At 41.3% G+C, this 18,727-nt stretch overlaps 1 protein-coding gene across 5 annotated transcripts in view; it reads left to right on the forward strand.

Annotated features, from left to right (window-relative positions):
• Positions 1-418: 418 nt before the first annotated feature.
• Positions 419-18,727, forward strand: part of LOC121720489 (collagen alpha-6(VI) chain-like) — a 44,421-nt gene continuing 26,112 nt past the window's right edge. For 2 of the 5 annotated variants that reach the window (XM_042106620.1, XM_042106624.1), the window contains exons 1-13: positions 420-623; positions 1,064-1,113; positions 7,890-7,986; positions 8,128-8,736; positions 9,065-9,646; positions 9,828-10,382; positions 10,714-11,328; positions 11,444-12,010; positions 12,123-12,680; positions 13,299-13,877; positions 14,288-14,860; positions 14,982-15,331; positions 15,918-15,996. In XM_042106620.1, the coding sequence (XP_041962554.1) occupies positions 7,911-7,986; positions 8,128-8,736; positions 9,065-9,646; positions 9,828-10,382; positions 10,714-11,328; positions 11,444-12,010; positions 12,123-12,680; positions 13,299-13,877; positions 14,288-14,860; positions 14,982-15,331; positions 15,918-15,996 (5,143 nt within the window). In that variant the 5' untranslated portion in view covers positions 420-623; positions 1,064-1,113; positions 7,890-7,910. Of the gene's footprint in view, positions 707-1,063; positions 1,114-7,889; positions 7,987-8,127; positions 8,737-9,064; positions 9,647-9,827; positions 10,383-10,713; positions 11,329-11,443; positions 12,011-12,122; positions 12,681-13,298; positions 13,878-14,287; positions 14,861-14,981; positions 15,332-15,917; positions 15,997-18,727 lie in introns of all 5 variants that reach the window. The other 3 variants (XM_042106623.1, XM_042106621.1, XM_042106622.1) reach the window with 3 other exon arrangements.

The raw sequence follows: 18,727 nt of genomic DNA on the forward strand, positions 1-18,727 counted from the left end.
TGTCTTTGAGGCATCTTCCATGTACATTTCATGCCCTAAGCATAAAGTGAACTATGATGCTCACTTTAACATAAAAAAGACTGGTCTCATAGCCTACTGATTTTGTCCAGCTGTTTAAAACCAAGAGGCAACAAAGCTCTCTAGGCTACTTAGTAATATAGGCGTTATCTAAAAAGAGCAGTCCGATTAGTTCTAATTTAATGTCGTTCTGTAGTCTAGACTCGATGAACAGGAGAACTTTAAGTTAACTGTTATTTACAGGTCTATGCTCACACTGGTTTGGGATCATTATGCTTTCTATTACAGTAAGACCCCTCCCAGGCATAATTTATTGAGTTCCTCTGAAACCACACAACTAGACATTGGAGTTCGGGTTCAGATACCTCGCATTTCCGATATGGCTATTTTTAACGACCTAAGCTCTAACTATTAAAAAAACGTCGCTAACCGTAAACCAAGAATTTCTTGAGAAAAGCAGCGTGATTGATTCCCTTATAGCCAACCTTGTTACAAGAGACCTAGACATCTGGGCGGGGTGTAAGTAAGCGCCGCTTTCTTCACATATAGTTCTTCTGAATATCTCAGGCTGAGGAGCGAGAACTATCAACAGTATACCAGTCAGTGTAAGTATGTTAAACTGTAGCCAATTTACGCACGCTGCTTTTTTTTGGGTCGATGTTGCAAAATAGCAAAAGTACTTCTGGAGGTAGGCTAAACGTGACTATATATTATTAATATATTAATGTTATAAACCCATGGAAAAGGTTAAAATCCAAGACTAAACGTGACTGTATTAGTACTGTAATTGGAAAGGATTATTTTCAGCGTGTCTTGAATTGTAAAAGGATCTAGAATGTTTTGAATAATGATTGTTTAGGCTGCCAAGGATATTTACACAAATTACACAAATTAACCACAGTCTATTAAACATCAGGGAATCAAACAATGTACGGAATTGGCATTTAAAAAAGACAAAATGACGACTCTGTCTAATTGTCTGTAACATATTAAATCATAAAGCTAAAATAAATTGCACATCGTTAATCTTTCTTTTTCTTTATAGAAACATGTCTGAATGAATAATTACAGGATCGAAGGATATTACGTCTACAGGTAGTATACTTTTTTGTCTCTTCAAATGCCGTGTCATCTGTTGGGGAGATAGCAACCAAAGCAAATGCTTCAGTTAGGCTTAAATATAGGCTACATAATGCAATTCCATTCAAACAAAGTTAATGTAATGCCCAATGTGTCTCATATTTGTGCTGTGCAGTTAAACATACAGATTGAAATGTTCAAACAAAAACACTGCTGTAAGATAGCTTACTTAATTGTGCTGTTGCAGTAGGCTAACTAGTAGTTACTAACAAGTAATGAGGTATACCGACTAACAACCAGTGGAAGAGCAGATAATGTTATGCACACTACTGGCAGCAGCTTAGAACAGCAGTCTGTCAGACCAAACAAGGTGTAGCATTGCAGCTCTCCTCTATCCCAGCAACATGTATTTCCGCTGTGAGTGGATCATAAGTGAATGATCAGGCTTCCTGTACATACAATAAAAACCTCTTAGCTGATGATAATGATGATGTGCAACATGTCACATCACATGTATCAGAAAGTCCATAGCAGTTTGCCTTAAAAGGACACCAGGCAAGCCTGATGCTTTTTCTCTAACTCCCCCTCGCTCGGTCTGAAGCTCTTTTCCTTTTCTTTGCATCTTCCGTCAAGGGTTTTCGCTGCTTCTTCGCTGGCTCTGCCATTATACACACTTTTGCAACAATCTCTAGCGTTTCGTTAGCCTGCCTCTGTGCTGTAAACTGATTCTGCTTCGGTCGGCGGGTAGGATACACCGAACTTGCAAGTGGGATATTCTTCCTACAGGCAGTAGGGGCGGGCGAGAGAGCCTTCATTCGCCCCGTAATGAGTCATTTAACCATATACCGACTCACGAAGATGATTAATTAACACGAAAACGTTGCCTGGTGTCCCTTTAGCATTTGTGTTCCCAGCATGTTAATTGCTCTCTCTTTTACATCACTGCATGATGTGCATGGGCAGATATTCAATGTAATGTATGTCAATGTTGCTTTTTGTCATCACACTTTAAGATAACGTTCTCAATGCAAAGCTTATTTGGATTTTTTTCTCCACTGGTGATGTTGCATAATGGGCAGTTTCCGTCTGTATCAGGTAAAAATCAAAAGCACAGTGACAGGCTTTGAACAGATGAGGGCAGCATCCATTCAGGAGCAGTTTCCCCCTGTTTTTGATCATATTTCACATAATCTTCTGCAGAAAGAAGCAAGGAGAGCATGACAATGAGGGAAAGCCTAATCAGCATAATGAACATCTGGAAATTGAACTCTTTGACTTGTGCATATCCAGGTTAGCGTGATCAGAAAGACCCTATGAAAGTTCAGTGCTTCATGTACTGAATCGATTAGTTGAACAACAAAGAACCTTGAAGCATATACTGTTTAAGTTCGCCTATGGGTGGCCCCTTGTTTCTGGACTTTTTGCATATATCCAGACGACCAAGTAACGTCTGTTTACATTCACAATTTCAAACATCTGTGCTCCTATTTACATCTGGCTTTCAACTGAGCTTATGATTAATAGTCTGTCTATTTATTTTGTCAAATATGGTCATAAGGAAATGTTTGGTATGCTTTGATGAGATTCGGTTTGTCAGACTTATGCTACCAATACATTAGAAGACTTTAAGTAGATAGTTAAGTAGATAAGATTTGGAAAAGATTCTTGAAAGATTGGAGTCTTTTAACTACAGTAATAACCCCCATTTAAGCCTTACTCAAAGGACTACTACAGCTGAAATGCCCTTGAGCAAGGCACCTAACCACTCACTGCTCCCCGAGCGCCGCTGTGGTTGCAGGCAGCTCACTGCGCCGGGATTAGTGTGTGCTTCACCTCACTGTGTGCTGTGTTTCACTAATTCACGGATTGGGTTAAATGCAGAGACCAAATTTCCCTCACGGGATCAAAAGAGTATATACTTATATATACAATCTTTCAAAAATCTTTCCCAAATCTTGTCAAAGTCTTCTGGTGTAAGGATGGCTTTAGTGCACACAGATATCTTAAACTGACTCTGTACCAACACAGTCTGTATTTGCTTGTTCCAGCACTGTTCCACAAAGTTGCATAGTGCAACACCAGGCATTCTGTGTCTGTTGGCAATGTCACAGACACCATTCTCTATGTTATGTTAAGTCGGTTTTTGATGCGGTTATCTTGAGGCAAAAAACCTATTGTTGCTCTAACTCTGCCTGTTATGTTAAACATTACAAAGTGTTTCAAGTGTTCCTAACCTTTCATCTGTGACTTATTCACAGAGGTTGTACACACTGTACTAATACTTTCTAATTTAAACAAGCTCTGTGTACATTAAAAAATAGAAACTCTGCAAGCCCAATCTGATTCACTGATATGAAAAACTTTAATTGCTAGTAATTGCTGGGGACATTTTGACTGAACAATGGACCAGATTTGATTACAAAGTCATGTTCTCAGAGAGCTGGAGGATGCCTAGCCCACTTCCTTTGGAGAATAAATAAGCATGCTACAATTGCACAGACTCAGGGGACTGAATCCAAACCTACAGTAAATGCCTTGGAGTAGACCCCTCTTTAGTCAATAACAGACGGATGTTGCTGCCACTGATCCCCACAGTACTCCCACTGATGGTTTGCTTTTTTCAGGCACATTCTTAAATTTAAATGTAGGGTGTCATCTACACCACGGACCTTTCAGGGCTGCAGTTTGTGTAGCTTCACCTCAAACTCTTTCTGGGTTATTGAAAAATCCACTGGGTTTTCCAATCTCGAGGCTTTCCAAATTCTCAGATATTGCCTAGTGGTTAACCCTTAAAGGTGTAGGTTTTTGAACATTCTAAGTTCCGCAACAATTGAAGGTTCTAAAATTCTATGTTGAATTCAATGAACCCAGATATTCTTTAGAATGTTCATTTCTCAACATTCCCGTCACACCGGTGTGACGGTACTCCTTTAAGGGTTAATTAGGTCCAGGTGGCTCATATCTGGAGGATTGCCAGTTCCCAACACACAGCTTTAGGCTGAGAGGGTGTGTGATGTTATTTTCAGTCAAAACAATCTTTACTGCTGTTTTGAATATGTATAGGCTATATTTCTTTCATAACGGTTAACTACAGTATGAAGAAGGGAAATGTGTGTTGTGGTGGGGAAGTGGTAACATCACAGCCTAACAGTTGCTTGCTTGCGTTGCGTTGCATGCTATGTTCCTTGTGGTTGCATTGGTTGATTGGATGGATTTGGATTAAAGTGTCTGCTAAATAAGGAAGCTTAAACTTTCGCATGTTTAAACTTTCATTTTAAACATGCTTGGTCATTTTGACCTTATTCTGTACCATGCCTAATAATACTGACTCAGATACAAAGCATTTGTTTCTTTGCTTTATTATTCATATTTGGCTTATGGCAAAAGCACAGTAAGTATTTCCTTGCAGATGTCAGTTTCATTATTCCACGGCGAGAAATAACCCCTTACAATGAGTGTTTTATATTAGCCGAGCCCCTCCACTGATTCGGCAAGCTCAGGAGGAGAATGCAAAAGGAGGACTTTCCCTCTGTTCCTCTGTTTGGTGATGGATGGCATGTCTGCAAGACTCACTCCAGAGGAAATGAATTTTTTTCCTAATGGTGAACATCAAAAGAAATACCATCGTTACGTAACAAATGGTCACAGATGTCTTTAAGGCAACTGCCTCTAGAACAGTGTTTCTCAAACGTTTTCAGACCAAGGACCACTTAATCAACAAAAATTAGACCTACTTCAATAGTAAATTACACAATAGGCCTACTCACTGAACCACTTTGATTGTATTATTGTGTCAGAGAATTCATATGATTTAAATTGGCATGGCTTACATAGGCAGTGTTGCTGAAATGTTTGAATTTACATACAAGTTGGTTCAATATTGCAAACAACTCATCTATATTATGGTTATGGTTATGATTATGGATTTAGCAGATGCCTTTGTCCAAAGCGAGAGATATTATATTTTACCACGTCTGCTCGCGGACCACTTGGGCTAGCTTGCGGACCACCAGTGGTCCCCGGACCACACTTTGAGAAACACTGCTCTAGAAGACCTCTCCAATGCCAAGCCTAGCTGCTTGATACAGGGGAACCCCCCATGGAGTGAGAGAAGTGCCCAACTGAATAGACCTGAAATTTTAGTACCAACACTGCTGAGGACTCTGGAGATACTCTAGACTAGAGAACACCTCTGTGCCTTCTTCTCTGATTTAACGCAGATTTAATGGCTTCCATGTGGCCTCTGACCGACACGTCATTTGTTACCATGATAGCTTCCTGAGTTGGTGACCATGTAGGAGTCCTGGCAGCTGTTTAGTATTGACAATGGAACCACAGATGCACTCATCACAGAGAGATGGTGTGTGACATACGGCCTGTAATACTGACTTGTGCAATGTGCTCTTCTGACATAATTAATTAACCAGCTTCTATGCAACGAACTTGTACAATGTACTGTATTAAAAATCACCACCATCATCAACAAACATTGTGAATGTGCCATAGCTTTGGGTAGTATCATGAGATGTGAAGATATAGTCAGAGGCGGACAGTACACAGCTTCATTACTTGAGTAAAAGTACAGATCAGTACAAAAAAGTACAACAGTCAGATGTCTACTTAAGTAAAAGTACTGAAGTACTTGTTTTTAAAAGTACTTGAATATCAAGAGTACATTTTCTAAATATTGCATTACTACTGCCACAGTGCTTACATTTATGTACAGAAATGTCCTACATGGAGTTATGATGTTAATGTTAATGTGGAGAATGTAAAAGAAATTGAAAGTAAAATTTCATCTTTTTACCATGTTGCCAGAGATGGGCAGTATTTATATATACATGTATTTAAAATATGTATTTCAAATACAAAATACTATTTTGTAATTGAAACGAAAACTATCATTAACTTGTTCAGCAAATTGAAATAGTCTGGCGAGGTGGGGCCACGGGTTGGCACATTCCCGGCATCCAGTAACCTTCTGCGTCTTCATCCATTGTTTCGTCCATGGTTTCGTCTCCTATCTAAATCTGACCATGGAGTTGACTTTGGCGGAAAGCTGAAGGTAATTGCTGATAGGCTGTCCCAATCAGTGGCGCCTGCACAATCCAATCACGTTTGAGAGGGAAACAACAAATTGAGGGTTTCCGAGATTTTTCTTTTTTCCTTTTTTTTTAGAAGAAGTAACGGGTACTCACGGTTATAGATAGACATGTAGTGGAGTAAAGAGTACAATATTTGCCTCTCAAATGTACTTGAGTAAAGTCATCGTACTCCCCAAAAATGATACTCGAGTAAAGTACAACTCTTAAAGTCCCTCAAAATAGTACTCAAGTACTGTACTCAAGTAAATGTACTCCGTTACTGTCCGGCTCTGGATATAGTATGTCAAATGTAATCAGACACTGGAATTTCTATTCGGTATTTATGCTGTTTAATTTTGACTGTGATAGCACCACAGCTAGGGTGACCAGATGACCCGGGTGAAATTCGGGACAGGGACGGAGGGTGTTACACGTAGATGAATTACAAAACTGCACCAAAAATCTTTTTATGCCATTTTTTTTTATCTATAAACTAAACTGTCGGTCATTAAGAAAACATAATGATTGTGTTGTTGTAGCTTTGTGTAAGCCAGACATCAGCAACAATCATTATAAGACCAATCACTCCTTCTCGTGGCTTCCTGCACTTTTCCTGTCCTCACTGCTGCAATCTGCACACTTGTTTGTGTTTTTTTTAGCGGCGTGTTCATCAGGACACCAGACTGAGCCTCCATGTCAATAATGAATGAAAATTAAGTATATAAGTATATATACTTTTTTGATCCCGCGAGGGAAATTTGGTCTCTGCATTTAACCCAATCGGTGAATTAGTGAAACACAAACAGCACACAGTGAGCACACAGTGAGGTGAAGCACACACTAATCCCGGCGCAGTGAGCTGCCTGCTTCAACGGCGGCGCTCGGGGAGCAGTGAGGGGTTAGGTGCCTTGCTCAAGGGCACTTCAGCCACGGCCCACTGGTCGGGGCTCGAACCGGCAACCCTCCGGTTACAAGTCTTATTGTCTTATTATTATTATTAGCTTATTATCAATGCGTGTTATCAATTTTCTACAAATACAGGACTGCTGCAGGCAATGAGCTGCCAACCACCATGAATGAAAAGTTCTATCAGACAATAGCATACTCAAGACTCTTATCTTATTAGGCTACAGTTTTCGCTACAATTAGGACAGGATTCGGGATTCAGGACAACCAATTGCATTTCGGGACTGTCCCGAATTTTTCCGGACGTCTGGTCACCCTAACCACAGCAAAGAAAAGAGTCAAAGTACATAGACTGCACAGAACACAGAACATTTGAGGCAATATTTGTTACTCATCATCAAACAAAACAATACAGACAACAATACAGTGAAGACATCACTGAAATTATTTGCATAAAGCTACACTAAATTGTGCATTGCACACAATGTGGGTGCTGTTCTATTCTATGCATTGTTCACATTGTGAGTGCTGGTTTTTACACAAATATTACTTTCTCTACATCACATAGCTGTCGTTCCATCTGCTGTCCTCTCAGTTCTCCTCTCTGTTCTCTCCAGGCCCACAGCGCATGCCATGTGCTTTCCATCTTACAGCTTAGAGAAAGAATGGAAATGAATTGTGCTTTAAGGGATGGCTATCTTTTGCAAAGCCATGTTGATGGCTACCATGGTCTGTCGTCAGTTGAAATACAAGTAACTTCTTTACACAAAGTCATTGTCTTTTACATGTTATTTATTTCAGGCTTTCAGAAACGCTGTGAACATGGCAAAGACTTGTGTTCTTTTTGGTGCCATGATCGCAGCATCTTGTTTTCTCCTGAGTGCATCACAAAAAACAGGTAAATGTATCTCTGAAACAAAACAGATGCCTTATGGTTATCAGGAACTTTCTGACACTTTCTGGTAACAATTTGAGTATGACAACTGTCTGTCAATCGGATTGATTTTCTTTCACTGATGAGAATGAATCTTTCTCCCAGAATGCACACAGGAGGCTGTGGCTGATATTGTCTTCCTGGTTGATGGCTCCTGGAGTATTGGATCAGAGAACTTCCAGCGTATCCGGGAGTTCCTCCACAGTCTGGTAGCCAGCTTTGATGTGGCTCCAGATCATGTCCGCATTGGCCTGGCGCAATACAGCAACACTCCCCGCACAGAGTTTAACCTTAACACCTATCAGAATAAACAAGAGATTCTCGAGTACATTGACAAGCTGCCGTACCAGGGTGGCGGTACAATGACTGGCAAGGGACTGGACTTCATTCTGAAGGAGCACTTTGTGCAAAGAGCAGGAAGCCGTGCCGGAGAGAATGTGCCCCAGATTGCTGTGGTCATCACAGATGGCCAGTCACAGGACAACGTTGAACCACATGCCAAGGACCTGAAGAATCAGGGCATCACCATTTACGCCATCGGCATCAAAGATGCGGACGAGGAACAGCTAAAGGAGATTGCCACCGAGCCCCATGACCAGCATGTGTACAGCGTCTCTGACTTCAGCGCTCTTCAGGGCATCTCTCAGAACATCGTCCAGGTGCTGTGTACCACCGTGGAGGAGGCCAAACGGCAGACCATACAGGTTCCTACAGGTAGTGCAATTCACTTAATTATTAGACAGAAACCAGCATTTGAAGGTCGTGCGCATTTGAAGGTTGTGTGTTATCTTGCAAGTACAAATACCAGGCGTAGTAGAGAGGAATTAAATTAAATTTCCCCTTGAGGATCAATAAAGTATCTATCTATCTATCTATCTAAATTAACATGTAAAGAAGAAAGTAAAGAAGTTAAGAGAAACATTTTGTGTACTTAATTTTAAATGGCATTCTGATGTCAATACTTGGGTTGCTAAATCCTCTGCTATCTCTAGTGCTCAACTTGCAAATAAATATTAATTTATTTATCTTTTTATCGTTTCAGATTGTCAACAGGCAACTGTTGCTGACATTGTGTTCCTTGTGGATGGCTCAAGTAGCATTGGTGTGGATAGCTTTAATCAGATGAAGCAATTCCTTCAATCATTTGTGAGTGGACTTACTGTAGCATCAGACAAAGTGCGCATAGGCCTAGCTCAGTTCACTGATGACACGTACCAGGAGTTCCTGCTGAAGGATCATGACAACGTCAGAGATGTACTTAATAAAATTGCCCAGCTCCAGTTCCGTCAAGGAGGAACTTATTTGGGAAAGGGCCTCACCTTCCTTCAAGATAAGTACTTTACTCCAGACGGAGGCAGCCGAGCTAACGTCCCAAAGATTGCCATTGTGATCACAGACGGTGAATCCTCTGATGACGTGGCAGGACCAGCCCTAATGTTGCGGAGAATGGGGATTGTCATCTACGCCATTGGTGTTGGCAACTATGATGCCAAACAGCTGCAATCTGTTGCCAACAAACCTAGTAAGCGCTTCTTGGTAGGCATCAACAACTACCAGGAGCTGCGGAATGTAATAGACCGTATGCAGAAAACCGTTTGCACCGCTGTGAATATCCAAACAGAGGGTAAAGTGTATTATTTTCTTAATGCTTTGACACCTACAGATCAACTTGGCCTCGATATTAGCAACATTAAAAATATACATTATTTAATATTAATACAATTCCATTGTTCCTTCCAACTGCGTCTAATGTATGATTTTATCAAATTGGTTTATTAAGTCCTCTCTTTTATACCTTGTTTCAGATCTAACACCAAAATATGCTGATATTTTCTTCCTTGTGGACAGTTCGGCTCAGTCACAGATTCAGGTCATAAAACAAATGCTTATTCGACTTTCTAATCAACTCAACATAAACATAGACGGCAATCGAATGGGCCTGGCTCAGTTTGGTGATACTGTCAAAGTGGATTTCAAGATGAACCAGTTCACCGCAAGATCTGATATCGTGGAATATTTGAAAAGATGGAGATTGACGGGAAGTCGGACGCGTAACACTGGAGAGGCAATAACCCATGCCCGCCATAATTTTTTCACTTCGGAGAATGGAGCCCGTGGATTTAAACCCTATTTGGTGCTCATAACATCAGGGAAATCAGATGACAATGTGATCAAAGCGTCACGAGTTATTAAAGCACAAGGCGTGACTTTACTTACTGTTGGGCTTGGCCAAGCTGACAGAGTGGAGCTTCAGACCATTGCAACAGACCCTTATATCTATTTTGGACAATCAACTCAACAGACGATAACAGACATCAAGGCTGCTGTTGACGAGACTGCTGATGCCACTGTTAAAACTGGCAAGTAGTGTTAAAATGTATTTATAATGATTTATTTGTCTGAAATATACATTCCAGTTTTACCATACATAGTGAAGAAATCACAAAACAAAAGCTGTACCTCACAGACACACACTTTGTTCTTTCTGTGTGGATCGCTTTGATAGTATGCTAGCAGTTAGCAGTCTCTGCTGGCTAATATTAGTATTGCATTCACCAACAAACCCAAACCTTTTTTTAGTAAATTAATTTAGACGTTGGTTTCTATAACTGAATTGTTTGTTTATTATATCTGGCTTTATATGCACTGTTTACTTTTTCATTTAATGCCATCTTGCCATCTGTGTTTCAGAGTGTACAACAGCCAAAGTAGCAGACATTGTGTTCATTGTGGATGAATCCAGCAGCATTAATCATGCTTCAGTAAACAACTTCCAGCTGATGCGGGCATTCATGGCAAGAATCCTCAAAGACCTTGATATCAGCTCAAAGGGTGTGAGGGTGGGCTTAGCCACTTACAGCGATGACCCGAGACCCGAGTTCTACTTGAACACATATGATAATAAATTCGATACTTTGCAGAGCATAAAGCTGCTACCATACCATGGGGGCAATACATACACAGGGAAAGCTCTGACATTTGCAACGAACAACATGTTTACCAAGGAGAGGGGCAGCCGGCGTGACAGTGGTGTGCAACAGATTGCTGTAATAATCACAGACGGTGTGTCTCACGATAACGTCAGTGGTCCAGCTCTGAAATTGCGTGATTTAGGAGTTAAAGTCTATGCAGTGGGTATTAAAAATGCATCTATGAATGAACTGCGAAAGATAGCCACTGACCCAGTTAGGAACTATGTGGTATCCATTGATGATTTTGTGAAACTTAAGTCAATGGAAGCAAATCTGACTAAAAGAATTTGCCGTGAGATTACGAAACCACCCACACCACCACCCAAGAAAAAAGGTCAGTGTCTCCAGCAGTGCTTGAAAGTGATAAATTTACATGAAATAAAATGTAAATCGTCCCAGGATTGTGTATTTTTATTGTAATTATGTTCTGTGTGCTTTTTGTCTTGTAGACTGTGTCCAAACAGAGGAAGCAGATTTCTTTTTTTTGATTGACCACTCATCCAGCATTGCCTATGAGGATTTTGACCGAATGAAAACATTTGTTTTGGAATTCATACGGATGTTTCCTATTGGACCAAAACAGGTACGTGTTGGTCTGGCAAAGTTCTCAACCAGTCCTAGCCTGGAGTTCAACCTGGCCGATTACACAGACAAAAAGTCTTTGGAGAAGGCTATGGATGCTGTCGAACAAACTGGAGGTGACACTTATACAGGTGCCGCTTTAAATTTTATGAGCCCGTATTTTGACGAGGCTGAAAAGAGTCGTGGGGGTAAGGTACCCAGGTACCTCATTGTAATAACAGATGGGGAGTCACATGACAATGAAGTTGTGAAAAGGGCAGCAAAGAGATTACGCCAACAGGACATCACCATTTATGCCATTGGGGTGAAGGATGCCAATAACGCCGAGCTGCTGGACATTTGCGGTGATCCGAAGAGGAGGTTCTTGGTCAATGACTTTGATGCACTTAGACCACTGAAGAATGATATCGTGACACAAATATGCACTGAAGCAGGTGAACCAAATGTGTTTTTATGATTGAAGTATATGACTTGATATAAATATTTTCAAATTGTGTTCTTTGGACTGTAAATTGGTTTGACTAAGCTCTGATTTGTCCCATGCAGCATGCAAGGAAATGCTGGCTGATGTCATATTTCTGGTGGACAGTTCTGGAAGCATTCACCCTGCAGACTTCCTCATGATGAAGGCTTTCATCAACAACACAATTACGCGGTCGGTCATTGGGCCAGACTCTGTGCGCATGGGGTTGCTGCAGTTCAGCACCGTCCAGAAGGAGGAGTTTTCTCTTGACAGCCCCCAAACCCAAACTGACCTTGTGCAGAAAGTGAACTCCATGAAGCAACTGGGTGGGAGAACTCTGACTGGTCAAGCTCTCAGCTTTACCTCCCAGTACTTTGACACCTCAAGGGGCGGGCGCCTCAATGTCCCAAAGATCCTGATCGTCATCACAGATGGTGAAGCCCAAGATGCCGTTAAGTTGCCTGCGCAGGCTCTGAGGGACAAAAATATTATCATCTACTCCATTGGTGTGGACAGCGCCAATATAACCCAGCTGAATGAAATCAGTGGCATCACAGACAGGGTGTATACAGAGAGAGACTTTGATGGCCTCAAGTTTTTGGAGGATAAGATCTTCTATAAGATCTGTCATCCTGACACTAGTAAGTGATTGCAGTCCACAGAGAGATGAACAATGCTTTAAATGAGACAGAAAATATATTGCTTTTGTCCAAAAAAGAAAGAGCACCTGAACAATTTCTTATCTCTCTAATCTTTCTTCTGTCCTTTCTTCTTCCCTTCATAGTCATTGAATCAACTATAAAAGTAAAAATCTACACACATGTTTTCCCATACATGAATTAAGGGTAGACTGAACAAAAACAATGAATAACTTCACTAAAGGATATTTCATCCTTTTGGTCAAGGATTAGGATTAATCCAAGAAACTGTCTACATATGATTTTTGTCCAGTGACATTGCTGTTATACAAAATGTCTGTGTGCAATATAGGGCTGCACAATTATTACAATCGTAGTCGTAATCGCAATATGACATTTGGAATATTGAACTGAATCAGATCATTCACATTCAAAAATCATATAGCAAATCGTAATCGCAATATCTGTCAGACAAATCACAGGTACAAATTTTCCCCAAATCATGCAGCCCTAGTACATTAACATGCAATTGTATTCCCAAGCAATACTTTGTCACACACACACAGACACAATATCTCTCATGCACACACACACAACTGTTTTGTGTCTACTCCCTTTTAGATTGCACAAGGACAGAGGTGGCAGACATGATCTTCCTTGTCGATGGCTCCAGCAGTATTAGTGCGGATCAATACAAGAGCATGCAACGCTTTATGACCTCACTTGTGAATAGCACGAATGTTGGAAAGAACCTGGTCCGGTTTGGTGCCATCGTCTACTCGGACGACGCAGAGTCCATGTTCACTCTGAATCAGTACACTACCGCAAAGGAGGTACGAACGGCCATAACAACCATTAGAAAACCAGGTGGAAACACTTACACAGGTGCTGCGCTTCGCTACACACTGGACTACTTTGGAAAACAACATGGTGGCCGTCGCGAGCAGGACGTAACTCAGATCCTTTTCATCATTACTGATGGAGCAGCCACAGATCCTGTTGTGCTGCCTGTGTGGTCTAAAGAGATCCTGAGTTATGGGATCATGATATATGCCATTGGTGTGGCAGGTGCCACAGAGAGTGAGCTGCAGATCATGACTGGAGGAGACAGAAGAAGGGTGTTTTATGTGAGTGACTATGATGCTTTGGAGGTCGTGCACAAGAACATCTCCAGTGAGCTTTGTAAAGACATCAAACCACGTAAGTCCTTTTTTTAAATTAAATAGTCTCAGGTGCCCCCATGTCAGCTGGGTTCTGCTAAAGGTTTCTTCTTACTTAGTTTTATCTGTACTACTGTCAACTTTGTGCATGTTCTAGAGGCCTTGGTGTCTAAAAAGAGTATTGAGACCATGCTTATTGTTATCAATGCTCACTGAAGCTATATGAATGAATGTCATTGGTACTAAAAAATCATTGCAAGCAGGCCTGGATCTAGACTGCTCAGATTGTGTGTGTGTGTGTGTGTGTGTGTGTGTGTTAACTTTTCTTAGTTTTAATATAAGAGTATATTCTTGCAGTAACATCATGTAGGTTGCCAGATTGCAAGCACATGAACTAAATTCAAAAGTCATTTCTAATGTGAAAGTGAGCAAATTATGATTTTTCTTTAGCATGTGAGAAAAAGGAGGTAGACCTGGTCATGTTGACGGACAGCTCCGGCAGCATCAGTGCCACTGACTTTGCCATCATGAAGACGTTTATGAAAAAGGTGGTGAGCAGCTTCTACATCAAACCAGAGGCTGTGCAGGTGGCCCTAGCCCAGTTCAGCGTTTTCCCCAAGAAAGAGTTCCACCTCAACGAGGTTGACAGTGAAGCCACAGCACACGCTAAAATTGATGCCATTGATCAAATTGGACAAGGCACATATATCGGAAGGGCCCTTGAGTTCACCAGGAAGCGGTTCTTCCAGACAGCAAATGGCAGCCGGAAAAACAAGGGTGTCTCACAGAACCTTATTGTGATTACCGATGGCGACTCACAGGATGAAGTGAAAGAAGAGGCAATGTTGCTCAGAGCCATGCACGTTGATGTGTATGTCATTGGAGTGGGCAATATCCACAGGGATGAGCTGATTCAGATTGCTGGCACTGCAGAGAGGGTCTTCATCGTGAACGACTTTCGTGTCCTTGAACAAATCAAGTCAAAAGTGGTGGAAACTGTTTGCAGGCCTCTAGCAACCTCGCGTAAGATGTTTGATCAAATGTTATGATACTTCACAATTTTAATCTTTACTATCTCCTTGTAAAATTGTTTTTTTTCCCCATAGATAATATTAACATGTACTGTACTTTGATTTTTCTTCAGCCTTCATTTGCTCTGTGGACATCGGCATTGGGTTTGATATTTCCAACAGGCCCAAACCATCACTATTCAGTACACAAGTGAAACTGCAGAATTACCTACTTGAGATTGCTGAACGCATCCCCTCACTACCCAACCTGTGTTGTGCACAGGGCCAAACTATCGAGGCACACATCGGCTTCCGTCTAGTCTCTAAAGAGGGCAAGGTGCTAGATAAATTCAACTTTGAAACAGTCAGCAAAGATGTGATGACAAAGGTGCTGGCGTTGCAGACAGTAGAGGACCTGGCCTTCAATGCACAGCTGCTGAGGTCCTTTAAAGATATGTTCAGCACTTCAACTGCTGGTGTGAAGGTAAGCATGCCAAACAGTAAGCAAGAGAATATATATCACATTAATGATATACAATGTTTATACATAATGCCTAATAATAGTACTGACCTCTGTTACTCATAGTACATGGCTATGATTACAAATGCACTAAAACCACTCAGTTTCTTCTCTATCTCTATCTATCTATCTATCTCTTCTATATCTTTTAAAAACAGCAACTACATACAAAATCTGGCTTTGGAGTCATGTGATGGTTTAGATAGCACAGTTGCACACTGCACCAAATAAATGGCCTTTGTTTTTGCTTGTTGTAGTCACCCTTCGATTCACCTTATTCAGGCAGTGGCCATTGTGTAAACCAAAACGAGGCTACAGGGTACACTGCCTACAGTATGTCATTAATGCATTAATGCATATAATACAACAATTCTATGGTTTGTGTACCCTGCAGTCTCGTTTTGGTTTACAATGGCTGCCGCCTGTGTAAGGTGAATAGAGCTGTTCCTCTGAGCCTGCTTTTGCTCGACTGGCTCACAGAAGATGTCATATGGCATTTGAGCTGCATGCACATTAATAATTGCACTGTGTTTTCTTTAAAAAAATGTAGGTGCTGATCATCTTCACTGATGGGCTTGATGATCCCGTTGAGATGCTTCAGATAGAGTCTGAATCTCTGAGAAATAGCGGTATGTCTTCAAATATGGATTTTTAACATACTGCACATTTGTGGAGCAGACATACATAACATTATAATCAAGCTACATTTTAGAAGGAAAGCCAAACTTGACCCTGAAGACTCTTCACAAGACCTAATTCTGTGTTGGATACAGTATGATCATCATTCAGAATTAACATGTATTGCAATATGAATTGTATTGTGGCCTCTGTATTGTGATAAGTAAAGTATCTTATCGTGAGGTTGCAGGCAATACCCAGCCGGAAGAATGTTGCAAGAATTCCTTGATGGAATTGTCAGAACTCTAGCCTGACGAGCCAGACCCACATTCAAATGTAGGGTCTGGGCACTCACCGTTCGCAGTGCTCAGTCCGAGGGGCGGGATAATCAGTTGTCTTTCAAATTCCCTCTGCACGCAATAGGACAGCGGCAGCGCTATGAGTCCCATGCGTTTCCCACCAGCGGAGCTAGTTGGCTAGTTCAAACGTTTGCCAACTTAATAAAAGCTTAACTCGTGTCACACTGTTTGCCAACAGCAACATCCATCTTATTATGACCGCCGCGCAGACTAGGTTTAGTCAGATTTTTTTTTTTTTTTTTTCCCTTTTTCGCATGTCCAAATTTCCGTCAAGGATTCCCGGGACACTGAAAGACCGGGGTAGACGAAACTTGGTGGGCATGTAACCCCATATGGATAGCATGGAACCATCGTTTTTCGTTTTGATCTGTAGCCCCCCCGCTGGACTGCACCCCCGAAAGGAGGGTAGGGCAGACACAGTTTTCTGTGAATATCTCGAGAACCGTAAGGTTTAGGAGGACCATTTTTTTTTGTATGTTGATCTCAAGGGGCCATGTCAACCCATTCCATAACCACTCATTTCATGTATAACGCCACCTAGTTAAACACAAAAAAGTAAAAAATTAGGTGTTTTCATCACAATATCTCTGGCTGACATGGTCAAAACTGCACGAAATTAAAAATGAGGTAATCGCAGGTATCTGTGACCTAACATAGTCAAAACTGCACAAAATTGGAAGTGTAAGATCATTATGACACCCTCTGAATGCACGCCAAGTTTCGTGGAATTCCGTTCATGGGGGGCCACACAATAAATTAATTTATGTTACTACAGTATACACCAACTGGCCTGTAGGTGGCCGGAGACAGTTTTCTGTGAATATCTCGAGAACCGTAGGGCCTAGGAGGTCCACCTTTTTTTTGTATGTTGGTCTTAAGGGGGCATGTCAACCCATCCCATTACCACTTATTTCATGTATAGCGCCACCTAGTTAAAAATTAAAAAGCAAAAAATTAGGTGTTTTCATCACAATATCTCTGGCTGACATGGTCAAAACTGCATGAAATTAAAAGTGTAGGATCATTATGACACCCTCCGAATGCATGCCAAGTTTTGTGAACTTTCGTTCATGGGGGGCCTTACAATAAAATAATGTATGTGTACATTTAGTGACCGTACACCAACAAGGATTCCCGGGACACTGAAAGACCGGGGTACACGAAACTTGGTGGGCATGTAACCCCACATGGATAGCATGGAACCATCGTTTTTTGTTTTGATCTGTAGCCCCCCCGCTGTACTGGACCCCCCGAAAGGAGGGTAGGGCAGACACAGTTTTCTGTGAATATCTTGAGAACCGTAGGGCCTAGGATGACCAATTTTTTCCGTATGTTTGCCTCCAGGGGTCATGTTAACCCATTCCACGTGCACACATGTGCATAAACAGATACACACGTACACACATACATTCACAGTAATCATACGTATGACACATACTCACACAGTAGACATATGTACGCATGCATGCACATGCACAAACACACATACGCAGGCAAACACACAAGCACGCACACACGCACACACACACACACACACACACACACACACACATAAACATAAACATGTACACGCACACATGCACACAATTCAAGAATTTCTCAGAATTATGAACAGGCAAGATGGGGGTGGGGTTGTATAAAATGAATTTTACATGTGAAATCTATGAACTAATCATGTTTTGGTACTTGTTGTCTAGCAGATACCAGTGAGAATTGAGTGTGGATAATGCAATTTAGTGAGACAGTTAGAATCATATAGGCCTTTCAGCGTGATTTATTTTTGTGGAAAAAATGTGCTGGATTGGGCGGCGGTCATATTTTGTACCGCTCTGCTAGTTTGTTTTCGAGTAACAGGGAATTCAAGCCAAACCGTTGCAACTCTGCCATCATTCATTATGTTAAGCCCACCTAACGACTCTATACAACATTGGCCTGATTGAGTTTCGATTTCTGGAGCTCACAAGACTAGACTTGCTAGACTAGCCCTGGCAGCAAATGTAATTTGCTGATGCTAGGGGCGCGTCTAGATTTCTAGGCTATCAGAACTCCTCAATCCTGTCAATATTCAGAAGTATCATAGGGTTAAGAAATTGCATGGGTCTGGAGTTGCCTTTAGAGTTGTTCCAGGTAGGGATGCACCGATAAATCAGCCAACAGCGGTATCAGCCAATATCGGCCTTGTTGACTGATATCGGCTATTAGCACATTTATAACATTTACCGATGGCAGTGGCTGATGTTTATCTGTTATGCTGCATCAATTCTGCACTTGGTAAATGTTGTGCTATGAAGGCTTAAAAGACTTGAAGATGGTTCGGTTCTTTTTTGTTAATGAATATTTTTCTTTCAACTTTACTGAAGGGTATAATTGGCAACAAAAACAA

The sequence above is a fragment of the Alosa sapidissima genome, chromosome 10, assembly GCF_018492685.1.
Source record: "Alosa sapidissima isolate fAloSap1 chromosome 10, fAloSap1.pri, whole genome shotgun sequence".
Classification (NCBI taxonomy): Eukaryota; Metazoa; Chordata; class Actinopteri; order Clupeiformes; family Clupeidae; genus Alosa; species Alosa sapidissima.